The 19,276-nt window shown below is 39.5% G+C and overlaps 1 protein-coding gene across 1 annotated transcript; it reads left to right on the top strand.

Annotated features, from left to right (window-relative positions):
- The first annotated feature begins 12,046 nt into the window (after positions 1 to 12,046).
- LOC147638583 (uncharacterized) lies at positions 12,047 to 13,768 on the top strand. Its single transcript, XM_086798503.1, has 2 exons — positions 12,047 to 12,194; positions 12,269 to 13,768. The coding sequence occupies exons 1-2, from the start codon at positions 12,077 to 12,079 to the stop codon at positions 13,612 to 13,614; spliced, it is 1,464 nt and encodes a 487-aa protein (XP_086654629.1). The 5' UTR covers positions 12,047 to 12,076; the 3' UTR covers positions 13,615 to 13,768.
- The last annotated feature ends 5,508 nt before the right edge of the window (positions 13,769 to 19,276 follow it).

The raw sequence follows: 19,276 nt of genomic DNA, 5'->3' as shown, positions 1-19,276 counted from the left end.
ACTCAATTCCCTCAAATTTTTCTCCTATCCTGGATTCTCTAAGTGCAAGTTGTCTCTCGTGATTCCTACATTCCCTCGTGATATAGGCACATAGCACTCTCCGGCTTCATGCATCTTTCGGACCTAAAGGCTCATTATACAATTTTCATCTTTGATTCTAAGCTCTTTTTGAAATTCCATGTTTTCCCATTATTGTCCTAATAAGTGGTCCTTTTATTGTTGATCTTTTTGTTATTCATGTCTCGAGACACTAGCTTCATGAGATACTTCTAAGACTAGATCTAAAGGTCTCAGTGTAGGAATCTTGTGTGGAAACATCATGGTAGGTCCTTGGAACCCTCAATTTCTAGCTAGGGCCACAACACCAAGTCATGTGCCTCACTTAACCTCAAAGTCTCCTCTCTCAGCTTAGGGTATTCTTGTAGCTTTTTGGGGGAAGGGGTTCCTCATATTTTGGTCTTAGTTTGTATCATTCAGCTTTTTTGCCATTTCTAGGAGCTCATCCATGAGGATCAATCCATCACTATTTTTTGTCCCTCGCTCCTCATCTAAGGTGATTTGAATAAGAGGTTTTGGAACATCTTCAATCTTAATATATCATGAATGATCCATCGGATTCCTAGTTTGTTTGTACCTCCTGTCCCTGTGGGCTTGTGACACTCTCGGGGCTTTCTCCCTAAGTTCTTATGTTTTGTCCTTGAGAATTGGCTCGTTGGGGTTTCCCATGCCTCGCTCTTCTTCTAAGGTAATTTGTGTGGAGGAAATTGGAACATCCTCAATCTCAAAATAACTTGGTAGGTCCCTAGGGTCTTTCTCTTTAGTTTCATTTTCCACCTTAAAAGTTAAAACTCTTTGAAGTTCTTGGCTCAAGTGGTTCTAATGTAGCATTAGGGGGAATGGATTAAGGGGCATAAAAAAGAAATGAGTGTAGAGATGCACCCATGAAGAGATCTTTAACTCAAGGCAATCTTGTTCCCCTAGTCCCTACTTTTCCAATATGCCCATGGTTAGATTAAGTAGAACCCTACTCCTTTCTTTCCTAGCTTTACCCCTACTTTTCCAATGGACCCCTCTCCCTCTCCTAATTTTTCACCACTTCTCTCTTTCCCCTCCCACCATTGGGTCCCATCCTCCTCCATGCTACCTCATCAAGGTGCCCAACAAGTAACCCATTTGTATATAAAAAAATTCCCCACCAAAAAGTAGCACATGTCATCTACAAACCTCCCAAATACCTATGTATAATCTAAAATCATATTTTTCACCTCAAATTCCATACTTAATGCTCAAATCTTTTACGTCTTCAAATTCTTCCCCTTTTCAATCTACAAGATCTAAAACAACCAAGAAACCTATAGAAAACCCAACATTCAGTTTTCTATCTCCTAATCCTCATTTGAACCATCTAAATCACACCAGTACAAGATTCTTAACCATTCACTAGCACTCATGATGTTTTCTATTATCAATTCTTTCTACATCTTTAATCGAGAAACTCGTGCTTTCTCACAACTTCTTTTGATGTTCTTTTTGAAATGAAAAAATCCTTTATTTTTCATTTATAATATATGCCTCACTTATGTCCTTTGTTGTAATTCTTATCTTAATTTATATATAAACCATTAATATGAAAGAAAGTGTCAATATTAATAATTATATATGTGTTGTAAGATAAATGATGTTTAATTATTTTCGAGCTTGCTACCTTTGGCCCCAAGTCTGAAGGGGCCTAATTTTCCTATTTAAAGGTATCACTACCCTCATTATTCACAAATCTCACTAACACAAGTGATGGCAAGAACTAAGCAAACAAAAGAAAAGTTCCTTCTCCACAAACACTAGCAGCATAGAGGGAGCACAGAGAGCCCGAATGGCACGCGGTGATAAAATCTACCATGGTCAAAAAACTTTCTTGGTCGCTTTCCAAACTTAAACCAAAATGCGTCAAGAACAATACTGGTGGGAAAAAACTCCTTTTGAGAAGAAGATGCCGCAGCTTTTGTCTGAGTTGCCTTGAGTTTGTCGAGAAGTTGCAAAGGTGAGAAGGTCTTGTAGGAGGTGGGTTCCCTAAGACCTCTGAGGCTGCAATTCTATTAAACCTTGGTCCAAATCAAAGCCTTTGTCAACAATCCTCTGTAGTGTCTGTTGGTGGTTGTCTACAGTGTGTAGTTATGGTAGTTGTTTTTGGTTCTTTGTGAAGTCAAGAATACATGGTTTTGCTGAGATAATTTTGAAAAAATTACTTGGTTTTGTGGTGCTTTTCTCTTTTTTGTTCTATCCCCAAGTCTTAGGAGTGTTGAGATTTCCTCAATTGTATATACATAGGGAAGTTTGTTTGTGTTGGTTTGATGAAGTCATATGTTTTGGTTTTGGTTTTAGTTATGTTGTTTTGATGGAGTTTGTTAAGAAGAAACAACTATGAGTGGAGAGCTGACTTGTGTTGAATCAAATTTGTATCAGTTAGTTTTTGTGTTTGAGTCAGTAAGTTCTAAGGAGGCAGCTTGATCAATTGTGTTTCAGCATAGGTCAGTTGAAGTTGTTAGAGTATTTTGGTCTGTGTTATAGGTACATTATGTGTGCTATGTTTCAGCATAGGTCAGTTGAAGTTGTTAGAGTATTTTGGTCTATGTTATAGGTACATTATGTGTGCTATGTTATATACACATTATGTGTGCATATACTAGGAGGCTAACCCACATTAGGCTTGTGAGCATCAGAGCATGGGAACAAGCTCTAGTGGAGCATGGGTTAGGACTAACCTTGAGGGTTAAGGTTAGGGTTAGGCATCCAAGGGTCACACATGGGGAATGGAAAGTCAAGAGTCACTTGAGGGCCCTCCTACATAATAGGGGCATGGGGCACACTCAAAGGGGCTGGGAGGCTTGGAGGCTTATGCTATGGTCTCTTGTGTAGAGGTCCATATCTACTCACCTACTATTTCACACTATAGCTACATGCTATTGGATTGGAGTTATACCTCTTAATGGTATGGGACATCAAGGTAGAGGTATGATGTATTTCATTTATAATTCATGTGTGCATCCTTTGGGCTCGGGGGGTGGTTGGGTACTGTTAAAACCCTAAGATCTCTCTAGATAATTGTTATGCATAAACATGCATAAATCAGGCATAAACTCAACCACCCAACCATCCCCAAGCCCAAGGGATGCACACATGAATAATAATGAAATACATCATACCTCTACCTTGATGTCCCATACCATCAAGAGGTATAACTCCAATCCAATAGCATGTAGCTATAGTGTGAAATGGTAGGTGAGTAGATATGGATCTCTACACAAGAGACCATAGCATCAGCCTCCAAGACTCCAAGCCTCCAAGCCTCCTTGAGTGTGCCCCATGCCTCTATTATATAGGAGGGCCCTCAAATAACTCTTAACTTTCCATTCCCCATGTGTGACCCTTGGATGCCTGACCCTAACCTTAATCCTTAAGGTTAGTCCTAACCCATGCTCCACTAGAGCTTGTTCCCATGCTCCCATGCTCACAAGCCTAATGTGGGTTAGCCTCCTAGTATATGCACACATAATGTGTATATAACATAGCACACATAATGTACATATAACATACTTCCCCTCTCTCAAAACATTACACTCTTGCAAAAGAAGGAGAATTGCACTGAACAATCTCAACCGACTCCCAAGTCGAATCCTCAATTTTTCTATCTTTCCACCTAATTTTAACCTCAGGGATTAGTCAACTAGAAAGTTTCCTTTCCCTGAATTCAAGAACCTTATTAGGTTCATGTGGAACATAGGATAAATCTTCGACTTCAACGAGTTCTTGAGGAGTAACTGTGTTATCCTCACCTCCCAGTTTCCCTTTCAATCTATTGATATGAAAGACTGGATGAACTCTAACATGTGGAGGTAGTTTTAAGTTCAAACGCAATCGTGCCAATCCGATGTATAACTCAAAAATGGACCACAATATTTAGGAGATAAATTCGAGCATTTTCCCATTGATAAAGTTTGAAAATCTTTAGGAACATTAAAATAAAACAACGCTCCTGGTTCAAAAGACCGAGATGAGCATCTCCTATCAGCATAAAACCGTGCCCTATCTTGAGCACTCCTGATAGAATCCCGAGCTTCGATCAGTATTTCCTGCATATCTCGCAAGAAATCCCTCGATGCATCAAGCTCGATGTCCTTAAGACCGACATCAATAGGTGCCCTGGGTTGATACCCATACATAAGTATGTACGGACTAAAACCAATAGTCGTGTATTTAAAACTGTTATAGGCAAATTCCATCATAATTAAAAGATATTTTTTTCAATATGATGATTTTCTAGAGACATATGCACGAAGCATATACACTATAATCTGATTCATACACTCTGTTTGTCCATCAGACTGTGGATGATCAAAGCAATTCACATTCAAAGTAACTTCCTCGTTGTAAACCATTCGGAATAAAGTAGAAAAACATGGTATTATAACAGCAGAAACCAGGGATTCATCGGTGCCCCGACATACCCACATCTACATATGGAATAATCGACGTCCCGAGTTACCCATATCAACATACAAAGCCATCAACGTCTCAATGAGTCACATATGTCCATCCGTAAACAATCAGGTTGACTATATAAATCACCTAAAGTACAGAACTAGAGAAAGAAATGCCAACAAAGGAACAATCCAAATTTTCTTATCCGAACACAACAAGATAAACTTGTTTGAACTCTAAAGAAAGAGATTTCAATAAGTTAAAATGCAGACGAGATTACCCTCATCAGGGATTTAATATTCACGTGATCACAAGATTTTTGTGATAATAACACATGTGAACAAGTTATTCACATGTTCTCATGTTACCGTTCACAAAATAACAGGTCACTTGCCATTTGGGAACCCCTTAAAAGCTTGGCTACGCATGGGAATAAGCTATTCACATGCTCTCATGTTACCATCTTCACATAATAGCAGGTCAGTGGCCACCTAAGAAGATTTTTTATGCCCGACAAAGATAAATTTTTTAGGCCCTTGTGAAAGCTTTGTAAATTTTTTAGGCCCTTGTGAAAGCTTTGTGAATATAACATGTGATCACAAGATTTTTTGTGTTATTAACATGTTCACACGTTCTCGTTTATGTTAGTGAGATCCCTGACCCTCATCAAAACATGTAAGCTATAGATAAAAGAAGTTTTTCTAGAAAATGCCCACAATATAACTTCTAGTGAATTTAGAAAATGAGATTGTCTTTGAATGTTGAGGACAACATGCTAAGTGATGTAAGCAAAGCAACAATCTTGAGCCCAAATTATCCCATAAGATATTATATGTGAGGGATCACTAGCGTCCCATACCACCATGATACCACCCATACATACCTTAACAATTTGAAGCTCCCTAGTATGCCGTCTAGGAAATATGAATAAAATCCTATATAAAAGGAATAAGATGGCCTTATCCAGACTTTCACATACTAAAACCTGTCTCTATATACATGAGACTACATCAAGGAATAACCCTTATCGAGTACATCATTAGAAAAGAATTTTGAATTATTGGTGCCTTTCTAATGATAACTACCCACCAAAACACAATAAAGTTAGGGTAGAAAAATAACTCACCTAGATATATAAGCAACTAGGTATCCGAGTTGGAATATGTACAAGAGTATAAGAAATATACTCCAAAATTACATTGTGTGGACAAAAACAGAGATCGATGATGTGTATATACTGTGCAGAATACTAAGAGCTTCAGGAATATGTAATCAGTTTGAGTCAGTTTTGAGCTTTGGTTGAGATAAATTCAATGTACAAGAGAGAGAAAGTAAAGAGAGAAAATAAAAAGATTTTGGTACAATTTCCAAGGTTTTTGAAGAGGGATTAAGGTACCCTGTGACATGGATGGTGTGTGGTGACTGGACACCTATGTGTCATGCAGGAGTTTGATTTGAATAGGTGGCAAGTATGCAGGCCAATGCCAAGTGTCAGCTCAAGAAGCCTCCTGGGGTAAGCGCCTGGTTTCTAGAGCCTGCGAGAGCTTAACTGGAAGCATGTAGAAACGGGAGCCAGGGGGAGCGTAGCAATGAAGCAGGTGCCTATGTTTTTTTTAATTTGGAAGTGTTGTAAGCTGTGAACGCAGAAGAGGTCGACTGTGGGCTTGCTACAGATGCCCGGAGAGAGGATGGCGATAGGAGGCTATTGAATTCATAGTAGGAGGCTAAGGGAAGCAAGAGAGATCTGGTCGAAGTACTGCATCTCCATCGCAAGCCATCGCAAGGGAAAGTGGCGTTCGAAGATTCCAGTGTCAAGAACCAGAAGAAGAAAGGCGACTTGCATGGGCCACGCTGGAAGTTTTCAAGGGCAGTAGAGGTAAGACAACTTCTTGTTTTGAAATTTCTGAGTTGTCAGGCAGTGCAGAGAAGCAGGCCGATTTGACAGGATGCGCAGGATTGCTGAAATCAGTGGAAAGATAGGAAAATCAAGGATTCGACTTGGGAGTCAGCTAAGAATGTTCAGTGTGCAGGTTTCCTTATTTTCATTGCAAGAGTGCAATGCTTTGAGAGAGGGGAAGTATATTATATGCCATCATATTATGTGCATATAATACTAGGAGGCTAATCCACCCTAGGCATGTGAGCATGGGATCATGGGAAAATGCTCTAGTGGGACAAGGGTTAGACCTAACCAGGGTTAGGGTTAGGGTTAGGCTACCAAGGGTCACACATGGAAATGGAGAGTCAAGAGTCACTTGAGAGCTCTCCTATATAATAGGAGCATGGGACACTCTTAAGGGATGTTCTCTTGTGTAGATCATAGTATCTACACTTGAGAGCTCTCCTATATAATAGGAGCATGGGGCACTCTTAAGGGATGTTCTCTTGTGTAGATCATAGTATCTACTCTCTTGCCATTTCATGATCGAGCTACGTGGTGCTGCTAGATTGAAGACATACCTCTTGGTGGTATGGGACACCAAGGTTAGGTATGTGGTTCTTCATTACTTTGATGTGTGCACCCTTGGGCTTGGGGGTGGTCGGGTGGATGAGTATATGCCTAGATTATTTGTGTTTATGCATAGTGATTATCTAGAGAGATCTATGGGGTTTTAACACCAGAGTAGAGTACAAGTTGCAAAGGTGAGAAGGTCTTGTAGTAGGAGGTGGGTTCCCTAAGACCTCCAAGGTTGCAATTTTGTTAGAACTTGGTCCAACAATCCTCTGCAATGTATGTTGGTGGTTGTCTGCAGCAGTAGTGTGCAGTTATGGTGGTTGTTTCTAGTTCTTTGTTGCGAAGTCAAGAATACAAGGTTTTGCTGAGATAATTCTAAAAAAGTCCCTTGGTTTTATGGTTCTTTTATCTTTTTTGTTCTATCCCCAAGTCTTAGGGGTGTTGATATTTGCTCAGTTATATATACACAAGGAAGTCTATTTGTGTTGTTTTGATGAAATCATATGTTTTGGTTTTAGTTATGTTAATTTGATAGAGTTTAATGAGAAGCAACAACTGTGAATGAAGAGCTGACTTGTGTTGAATCAAATATGTGTCAATTAGTTTGTGTTTAAGTCAACAAGTTCTAAAGGAGGCATCCTGATCAGTTGTGTGTCAGCATAGGTCAGCTAAGGTTGTTAGAGTATTGGTTTGGTTTTGTTTAACATTGTGAGATCTGGGTCGACAATCAGAAGCAGTCAGAAGTCAATCTGATAGGTTGAGCATTACTAGTGGTCTAGGGGCAAGTTAAAGACTATGTCAGGTCAGAAGGGAGTTGGCTTAGATCAACTCAGGCCCAATAGGGGTCATTTGTGTGGGTGATCAAGAGTTTTTTTAGTCTCTTTGTATTGAAGAGGAAATTTTTAAGTTAAATCTGAATATCAGCTCTATCACAATTAGATAGAATTGAAGGAGAAGGTATCCCTGAGTTAGAAGACCCGATAATTAAGTGATGTACATTCCACCCATGATGTGCTGCCAAAGCAATGAGACACCTAACGGTAGTCATACGAGATGTGGATGCAAAGGTCTCATCATAATCAGTGCCCTTTTGTTGGGCATACCCCTTTGCAAAAAGTCTAGCCTTGTAGCGATCAATGCTACCATCTGCTTTGCGTTTTAACTTGTAAACCCACTAACCAATGGCCTTCTTGCCATGAGGTAGATCTATCAAATACCAGGTGTCATTCTTGAGTATAGAGTTATACTCATCCTGCATAGCATGCATCCAATGATCATCCTCATGTGCTTCCTCAAGGAAATAGGTTCCTCCTCATTACATAAAGTAGAAATGAGAACATGATCCACATGAGAATAATCTGCATGATGAGAACCTGCACAAGTTCTTCTAGGTAAAGGAGCTGCCAACTTGCTATCCCCCCTCAATATCTGCACAAGGCATTTTGGCATACGCCTAGGTTCTTCTATGGCTGCTCTCTCTTCATCCACTAGATCCTCAATAATTACCTCATCAAATGGCTCATTTGCAGGCTAACTTGCAAAGGCTGAATTTAAACACTTGGTTGAGCATTCAATTGCTCTACATATGGCTACCCTCCATTAAACAAAGGTAGGAGGGAATCAAACATGTCCTGTGAGCATCCATTTTGCTGTTTTTTGCATGAAAGAATGGGCTGAGCAGAGTTTTCAACAAAAACAACATCTCTACTTACCAAAATATGCTTTGAGGCCAGATGGTAGAGTCTATATCCCTTGCTTTCTGAACTGTATGCCACAAATATGCATTTAATTGCCTTATCATCAAGCTTACTACGTTGTTGCTCAAGCACAAGAGCATAAGCAAGATAACCAAAAACACGCAAATGAGGCACAAAAGGCTTCCTGCCATGCCAAGCTTCATAAGGTGTTTTAGACTGCAAGGCCTTGGTAAGGCATTTGTTCAACACATAGTTTGTGCACATAGTTACCTCTAACCAAAAACCATGAGGTAAATCTTGAGCTTTCACCATACATCATGCCATCTCCATGAGAGACATGTTCTTCCTCTCAGCCGCCACACCATTTTTTTGAGGTGTGTATGGCACTGTACATTGATGCTTTATGCCTTTTTCAACCATATATGCATGAAATTCCTTGGATATATACTCCCCTCCTCCATCTGAAAGAAGGGTGCCAACCTTAAATTCACATGCATTTTTAGCCATGGATACGAAGTGCCTAAAGCACATAAAAACCTCTGACTTCTACTTTAATGGATACACCCAGCTATATTTGGAGTAATCATGACTTCTACTTTAATGGATACACCCAACTATATTTGGAGTAATCATGACGAAGTAGAGATATCCCCCAATAGATGGTGTCCTCGTAGGACCACATACATCACTATGTATAAGCTGTAATTTCTTAACAACTCTCACAGATCCATCCTTTGTAAATGATGCCCAATGTATTTTACCAAGAATACACCCCTCACATACATGTCTAGTAGGGGTCTCAAGAGTTAGCAAGAATACACCCCTCACATACATGTCTAGTAGTGGTCTCAAGATGGCAACTCAGACACCATCATGCCTTTGAAGGCATAATAAACTATAATAATTTAGAGGGCCAAATCGTGTATGCCATAATTTTGCATCACTCATAGCACGAGTCGTAGACTGAGCAAGCATCATGCTGCAACTTCTCAAATAAATCCATCTTGTATAGGACATGAAACAAGGTGCGTGAGGCAATGATAGAATAACTATCATTTCTATCCTGAACTGTACATTTGTCATCCACAAATTTCACCGTCAAGCCTGACAAGGTGAAGGCTGAAACTGACACAACAAGTTCTTCTTAATGCCCGACACATGTAAAACTTTTGAAAGAGTAAATGTGCCCTCATTTGCAACAGTGAGCACAACTCTACTAACTCCTTTGATAGGATATGAGGAACCATTTGCACATGTGATGGTTTTTGCACTTGGGACAAATTCCAAAGATGAGGACATGCCTTTTTGTGAAGTAATATGCTTACTAGCACCACTGTCAAAGTACCAAGCATCTGATTCTGCCACTGCCATTGCCAATGCATACATCATGAATAGAAGGGTCATAACTACAATGTACAGTCCATGCCCAATCATCTTGAGAAAAAATTATAGATTTCTTCTTCTTTGCACTTGGTGCAGATGCATCAGCCCACAGCCATGTCCGATTCTTTCTTTTTCTCCTTCTCTAGCCTTTTCTTGCACTCGTGTATGTAGTGCCCTAGTTTCCTGCAATAGTGACACTTGCCCTTTTTTTAGGCTTCTGACCTTATTTCTCTACATCCTTACCTGAGGATTCTGATTTTGGCTTATAGCCACCATATGAAGAAGCTTTACCTTTGCCTTTCTGATTGGTAACAAAAGCTTGGTCACCAACTTGCATATTAGATCTGTTTTCCCTAGACTGCTCTTCTTGCAAGAGTACTGAAACCAACTCATCAAATGTAAGGGCATTTGGATTTCCCTTCATCATGAGTGTAAGGGTAGAGGCAAAACTTTAATAAGAATCTGACAATGCATTGAGAACTGTGGGCACCAATGTACTATCAGGATATATCTCATCCACACTAGCAAGCTGCTCCTTAAAACCTTTGATCTTGGTCAAGAAGTTGTCCATTGAGTCTCCCTCATTCATGTTCTCAAACTCCAATTGTTTGCGCAGAAGCTTGAGAGCACACAAACTCACTAGATTAGAAATGAACAAATGTGTGCCAGATACAAAAGATAAGTACACACCCCAAAATGAGTAGATAAGAGGATGTACATACACACAGGGAAAAAAACCTCCTAGTGTCCAAATTAGGAAGGCCTTGTTAAACAACAATGGAAAAATTATGGTATTGGTCATCTCTCAGAGTTCTTCCAATAGTTGCCATTACATGAAACACTCTAGGCCTTTACCTTTGTCTTGAGACATAGCTCTTTCTCCTCTTAAGTGTTTAGCTAGATTGGTCCATTCACATTTGTGTGGACCAATGCCTACACCATCTCTAACATGATTCATTTATTTCTTTCTATTTATAGATGACTATACAAGTAAACCAGCCACTTATGTTATCATTAGAACATACTCCAAGGTTGGATATTGTCTAACCTTGAATGCATTTGTGAAGGACTAGTCTCACAGACATGGCTAGCCATCTACAACAAGAAAGGGGGGGATGGTAAGGATAAAATGATTCTATGCATTTAATGTATCTCATGAGTATAAGAAATCAAGAGGCATACACTAATAAGTGACAAGACAAAATTGATCAAGTTAAATGATCCTTTACACCACTTAGTGTATCCCAAGTAATAGCGGCATAAATGATTTGATGTATACCAAGAGTATAAGAATCAAGAGGCACACACATCAAGCAAGGAGATGAAACAAATCAAGTTAAATGAGCCTTTTCACTTAGCGTATCCCAAGAAATACAGACATGAATAAACCCCCTCACCACAACTTCGCCCCCTACTCGCGCAGCCCATATGGTGAATTCAAAGAACGCTTTTGCTCTCCAAATGCACCATATGCGTCAATGAAGTGTATATGGGCTACATTGACGCATGTGCATAAAGCCCATATGCGTTACATTGACACATATGGCACTTTTGGAGAGCAAAAGAACTCTTACAATCAGAAGTGACTCTATTATTATCACAAAAGTCATTGTTTGAATTTTTAATCAAAAGGAGAGGGAAGATAACAACAAACACTCTACTCCAATGGACTATTACATCAAAAATCATTATTTTAAATTTTTAATAAAAAAGATAAGGGAGAAAAAAAGGACAAACGAGGTGTGGTGCTCGTGTACTAATTAAAGGACTCCATTCTCCATCATTATTTTAAAAAATTTTAGTCATTGTTTGAATTTTTAATCAAAAGGAGAGGGAAGATAACAACAAACACTCTACTCCAATGGACTATTACATCAAAAATCATTATTTTAAATGTTTAATAATATAGAGAAGGGGTGACGCATGAAGATTAAACTCTTCTTCAAAATAATATAGAGAAGGGGTGACGCATGAAGATTACGTGAACGCAACCCAGCGCAGGCGCCGCCAGGCGGGTGACGCACAAGCGTGCTCAGGCGGCCAACCCAGCGCTATATATATATATATGTGTAGGGGGCAACCACTCATCATCTTGAACGCGACCGTGAGCCAACCCGGTTGGCGCTGCTTAATCTTCTCTCTCTGTGTCTCTTATACCTTCACGTGGAGACTAGATAACTCGGGTACGCACGTTTTAAAGTTGATGCAAAAGCTCTGTCTGTCTGTAAATTGATCATTGCAAAAGCTCTGTCTGCAGGTAGAATGTCGACGGTAGACAGCCAACTAAAAAGCCTTCTGTACCAGAAGGGAGCTTTTGGGCGCACGCTCTTTGACTATAAGAGCCCTCAGACGGCCGCTGAGAAGGAGATTCTGGGTGATGAGGATCCCATGCTGACGCTTCATCAAAGTTTGGCCACTGTCTGCGCAAAGGCTTCCGGCTTTGGAGGGAAGCCGGGCCGTGACGTAATTGTGACAACGGAGGTTGTTGCATGCCACATATATATGCCCAGTAGTGCGCGCTCCTCCGGATCAAAGGTCGGCGCCAAAGTATGGCTGGCTAAGAATACAGATTGGGATGACGACAGCAAGAGGTACGTTAAAAAGCTTCTGGAGTCCCTTCGTGCCATTGGCGAGCAGTTCACAGCATCTACAATACACAGCGACAAGGCCACTGCAAAGCTCGCAGAGTTAACGATTCTCATATACAACTATTGCAAACACAAGGTGTGGAGCAGAATTAGGAAGCTGGTGGTTGCCATTCAGAACAATGTCGGGATGTCCCGAGCAATGGACAGCTTGCAGCAGAAATTGGAGGGTTGGCTGAAGCTTTTCGAGGTGAATCACTCCAAAGAAATGGGCTACTGGCAGCTCGCTGCTGCGTCCAAATACTGCTGGGAATTTAAATTTCCTCCGGGAGACGGGACGCCACGTATCACGAGGCTCTTGAAGAAGGCAGCATCCTACTGTGCATCATTCAATAATCTTGTAACTTGGTCACTTGGTGGGATATTTCTCGATCCGCAGCAGGTCAAATACTCGCCAGAAAAGGGCAAATCACTCTCGCAACAAATGCCTGAGTTTAAAAAGCCCACACTTACAGCCCACTACCTTCCCGTCTACAACACTGCTGATCCAGCAACATTGCAGAAGAAGCTGGATGCCCTTACGCCTTTAACGCCCGGCCCGGGTCATCGTGATGAGGAAAAAATCTATGTTCATGCAGAAATGTACATGGCACCATCGTTAGCTCATGCGGGCCGCGCCAGTACCGCTGTCCAGGGGAAGCAGTACATTGGAATATCTAAGCTCTGCTGTTTTCTGTGTTACAATACCATAAAAGCATTGCACGGCCACGAGAATATTGTGGTGAAGGGCACTCATACCAAGCTGTATCATCAATGGATGATTCCTCCAGATGTCTCCAAAGATGAGGTCAAACTCCTAGAAAACAAGCTGGACAACACAATAACAAGACAGGCCCTGCATCCCATGAAAGGAAATGCACTCTCCGCCGACTCTATTTTTAACACTCAGAATCCACATGACCTAGATCTCCAGCCCGCAGGACCCCCCCCGCAAGCTGGTTCATCATCATCAAACTAAGGGCTCTGAGTCATCATTCCGCTCTAGTAGCCTCTTTATAGCTTCCTGAAACTTTCAATATCCTTCTTCAAAGTCCATTTGCACCACTCTCCACTCTTGGTCACTCCTTTGGCTGCAACTGCATAATTTATTAATATAACTCTTGTGTGTGTAATCGATCAAGTACAATTTCATTGAATTACCGTCGTTGAGATTCATGAACACAAGTCTCATTTCTATGGATTCTAGTAAATAAGTTCCTGTAATAGTAGTCCTCCCCATTTTAAGCATCTTAGTGAATATCAAGCACAATAGCCTCATTGATGTATGTGGGTGCTCTGTAACGGTTGTGGGGGAAGGACCCACACTCTCCAAAACACACACACACACACACACACCAAAAGAAAAAAAATGTGGCCTCACTATTAAATTACTTCACTTTAAAAATAATATTTTAATGAGACCAAGTAAAAAGTTATTGGAATAGCCAAAATCTGATGAAACTAAGTAAAATTTCACTAGAATAGTCAATTGAACATAATGAGAGGGCTCACTTTTGGTGTGGCGTGAATGTAATGTAGGGTTGGCTACCTCTGGTGTGTGTGCGTGCCTGATGTGGCGTGAATGTAATGTATCTAGTTACCTCATGTGTTGTAAGGCCCCCATGGTTTAACAACTTGACACATAGGCCCCGTTTAGACACCAGATAGTGTGGCCATAGTGGCCGAATGGTCTAAATACACGGCCGAATGGTCTAGATACGCTACGAATAGGTGCGGACTATTATCCCGAAAAATGGGGTAGGTAGACTTTCTCATGACACCCTAGTAGTTGATTGTTGCAATCCACACCGAGGAGGATCCTAGTAGTTGTCATTGCAATGGACCTTTATTACCACCCCGCGCAAAGCGCCACAATCCCCTTTCCTTAGATGTCTGCTCACGAAAGTTCAAGAATTGTCAAGAGCTTAGATCAGTACACACCCCCATGGATTCTCCTTGTAGTCTCTACTAGCCCTGTGACAAGCATGAGCAAAATCTTCTTCATGGTAGAGGAGGGTTGCATGCTGAAGAGGTGGATGGTTTGTGATGGCAAAGGATCCGTGCGTTGGGCTTGCCAAAAGAGGTGTGGCGCATTGATCCCCATGCATTGGGAGAGTACTTGATCAGTTTGATAGGGCTGGGTAGTGTAGCTGTATCAGAAGCTCTAAAGCTATATTGGTAAATTGTACTATACATAGTACAAGGAAAAAACACCCTCATTAACATGTATGTAAGGTGTGGCAGCATAGTTGATGCTGCTCAGATCTTTGAAAACATGCATCAACGAAATATTTTCTCTTGGATTTATAACAAGTCAGCTAAGATGCACTTTTCCCATAGACTAGGCTAAAGGAAGTGTAGACCCTTGGTGATTGCTTCATGGGAAAACTCAGTATCAAACCACCAGGGTATGTGCTGAGGTCTGCGAAAGAAAGAGTGTTCAATAGTGATGCTGACATCCTCCTCAAAGGTAATTAGCATCACTATACATGGCACTCCATTATCTTAAGATGGTCCTTTGTGAGATAGTCATCCAAATTAAGACCATTATGTCCATATAAGATAAAGATAATGTAATTCATAAGCTTAATCTTTTTGATGGAAAATTTGTTATTATATGCTCTACAGATGGATACTGTAAGATTCCTCCCTCCAACTTTTGAGGTATACATGTGTAAGAACCTCCCCTTTTGATCTTATAATCATTCTCCTCTCTCAAATAAAAGAAAGATCCTGTTTTACCCTGTTTTGGTCTAGAGAGAGAGAGAGGTAATTCAAAATTGAGATATTTTTAGATATAAACATCCTCCTAGTGTTTAAAATGATTTTCCTTGAAATAGAAATTCAAAAAGAACTTTCCAATGTGCAATTAGAATTAATTGAAAATAGGTAAAAAGGACCTTATCCCTGAGGGTCCAGATTTTTAAAAAATTTTAGATTAAGGTTCCAATGGACCAATAAGATTGATCCAAATGTAGGGAGCAAATAAATTGAAGAATAAAAGAAAATCTCCCAAAAATGAGTAAATACTCACATAAGATGAGTTGACTAAGGACAAGGTTATTAGTTAAAAAAGAAAAGATATTTAGAGAAAATGATGCATTTTTGATACCTCAATCATGAAGGAGGCACCTATTTCACATGTGTGGATGAGTTTTAAACTCACAAATAATGAGATATTTTCATCTCTCCTCTCTCCTGTTTCAACTAGATCCAAAAAGTAAGCTAAACCAACCTAAAAATGGTCAAAAAGTGACCAAACTGATCTAGAAAATTCTAGAACCAGTTTGCTTGGTTAGAGGCTAACTTTTTCCTATAAATAGAAGCCTCCCCGTTTGTAAAAGCTTAATGGTGTTTATGCACTGTTACTCTGCTTCTGTCCTGACCCATTTAACATTGAATTTCTTGATAATTTAATTGTTTTTTGCCCTAATCCTCTCCAAGTGAATTTGGTGGCCACTCTTGCTGCAAAAACAAGAGTAGACCCTCAATACCTCAAGCCAAAGGAAAGCTTACAAGCTCCATGTAAGCTTAATTCTTACTTATTGTTTATTTTTAAATCTATGATTTTCTCATATTTTATGCTTTGTAAATGTTGAATTAAAATCTGATGCTATCCCTTGATGGAAAGGTCACCCCCTTCTCTTCTTTACAATTCAACCCTTTTTAATCCTAGAAAGTTTAATTAAAAGATTGATTAAATTCTTTTCATTGTTTACTCTCTTGATTTTTGGAAAATGGAATAGATTAGAGATATTAGAATTCAAATTGGATTAGTTCAAGTCATAAATTAAATGTTAAAATTGAGAAATGGTCAGCCATACAAAGGAGGTTATGCCAAATTTTTTTAAATTTTATGGAACTAAAATTTATCATTAGGTTATTCTAAAAGAGTAATTTTCTCTGTTTGTCCATTATAAAAGATTTATTTTTATTTCAAAAGTGTCACTCATTAAAATTAAATTTATGCATAGAAAGATGCATAAAAGATTTATTTTTATTTCAAAAGTGTCATTCTCATTAAAATTTAACTTATGCATAGAAAGATGCATAAAGGATTTATTTTTATTTCAAAAGTGTTATTTTTCTTAAAATTGAATTATGCATGAATAGATGCGTAAACAATCTTTATATCAAAAAATAGAATCCTCTTAAATTCTATGTTTCAATTCTATGTATAGAAGTGATAAGAATATGAGGCAAATAGATGTGATGAGATAAGATGTGAATCAGATAGATGGTTGGATGGATGGGTGTGATGTGAATAGAGGTGATGAGATGAGAGGTGAATAGATGTGATGAGATAAGATGTGAATCAGATAGAGGATGGATGTGATGTGAATAGAAGTGATGAGAATATGAGGTGAGTAGATGTGATGAGATAAGGTGCGAATCAGATAGATGATGATTGGATGGATGGATGTGATGTGAAATAGATAGATGCGAATCAGATAGATGATGATTGGATGGATGGATGTGATGTGATGTGAATAGAGGTGATGAGTTGAATAGATACGATAAGATGTGATGAGAATGAGAGGTGAATAGATACGATAAGATGTGATGAGAATGAGAGGTGAATAGATACGATAAGATGTGATGTGAATTAGATAGATGGGAATGAATGGATGGATGTGATGTGATGTGAATAGAAGTGATGAGAATATGAGGCGAATAGATGTGATGAGATGTGATGTGAATAGAAGTGATGAGAATATGAGGCGAATAGATGTGATGAGATGTGATGCAAATCAGATAGATGTGAATGGATGGATGGATGTGATGTGAATAGAAGTGATGAGAATATGAGGCGAATAGATGTGATGAGATAGATGCGAATCAGATAGATGTGAATGGATGGATGGATGTAATGTGAATAGAAGTGATGCGAATCAGATAGATGTGAATGGATGGATGTGATGTGAATAGAAGTGATGAGAATATGAGGTGAATAGATGTGATGAGATGTGATGCAAATCAGATAGATGTGAATGGATGGATGGATGCGATGTGAATAGAAGTGATGCGAATCAGATAGATGTGATGAGATGTGAATAGATGTGATGAGATGTGATGCAAATCAGATAGATGTGAATGGATGGATGGATGCGATGTGAGTAGAAGTGATGAGAATATGAGGTGAATAGATATGATGAGATGTGATGGGAATTAGATAGATGAGATGCGACATGAATATTTGTGTATGTGAAGTGATAGATATGAATGTATGGATAGATGCGAGTAGTCGTACATGTGAACGATTAGATGGATGTGGATGTAGATGAATGAGATGAGATGTGTATGAATGAGTTATGATGTGGATAGAAGTGATGTGATATAATGGTGATGAGAATGAATGTGATGGATATGAATGAAAGTGAATGTGATGGATATGAATGAATGTGATGTGATGGGATGTGAATAAATGTGATGTGATGGGATAGATGTGAATGAATGTGATGTGAGGTAAAATGAATGAGATGTGATGTGAGTGAATGTGATGTGGTCTGAATGGATGAGATGTGAATGAATGTGATGTGATGAGATGTGGATATGGGTAGATGCGAGTGGATGAGATTTGATGAGGATAAATTGAGGAACAATGTGATGAGATGAAAATGATGTGATTGGATGAGAATAGGAATACTTATGAAAATGATGTGATTGGATGAGAATAGGAATACTTATGAAAATGATGTGATTGGATGAGAATAGGAATACTTATGAAAATGATGTGATTGGATGAGAATAGGAATACTTATGAAATGGTTGTGGAATTAATTAATGTGGTTTGATTGGAGCAATGTGGAAAGACGACAGTTCGTTATAGAAACTATATTTTTGATCTGTTTTTAAATGACTGTTTTAGGTCAAGAATGCTAGAGAAGCATTTTGACCGTCTTGTGAATGAGGTTATGGTGGAGACCTGATTTAATAAAGTTGCAATAGCTGACGGAGAGTCATTGGAGGACGTCTCACGTAGCAAGGTCGGCCGAGGTCTTGACCAGCCTCGGTTCGATTAAAATGGTGAGCTTCCGATATCCGGACCAAACTCCAAGACAAGATACATGTTTGAGGTGGGCTATCCTCAAAGCTTTTCTTCAAGTTGACAAGACTATATCTTCAGAATAGCAAGCTATTACAAACATGTATACAAGAGCTCAGTTCCAGCTTTGACTCTTTACACAAATCTTCCCAAAAAACCCGCCCAGTATGCTCTCACACAGAAGATTACATTCAGTATACAATTCAGCTCCAAAACAGTCCACAAAACCTGCATATAACTGTCTCTAGGCTTCTCAAAACTCCTTCTGTTTTACCCCTTCTACTGCTGTTTTGCTACAGCCAACTTAGAAATTTAGAAAACACCTCTTTTCCTGTAGCTCCTGGCCTGCAACACCTTGGGAACACCACCACAAAATCACAGCAACCATCATCATCATAATCATCATCATGGCCATAGAATGCACCAAGGTCCTCAACCCACAAAGGCAGCAATACAGTCCTACAAAGACCCTATGGAAGCCAACTCTTGCATTCCATAGTCTCTAATTTTATGGCTAGCATCTTGCTCCCCTGACATGTATACTTCTACCCACTTCCCACCTCATTGAGCATCAACAACAACCAAGCAGGCAGCC

This window comes from Cibotium barometz, chromosome 5 (assembly GCF_041138505.1).
Source record: "Cibotium barometz isolate CiBa-2024 chromosome 5, ASM4113850v1, whole genome shotgun sequence".
Classification (NCBI taxonomy): domain Eukaryota; kingdom Viridiplantae; phylum Streptophyta; class Polypodiopsida; order Cyatheales; family Cibotiaceae; genus Cibotium; species Cibotium barometz.
This window is presented reverse-complemented; position numbering and strand designations above follow the sequence as displayed.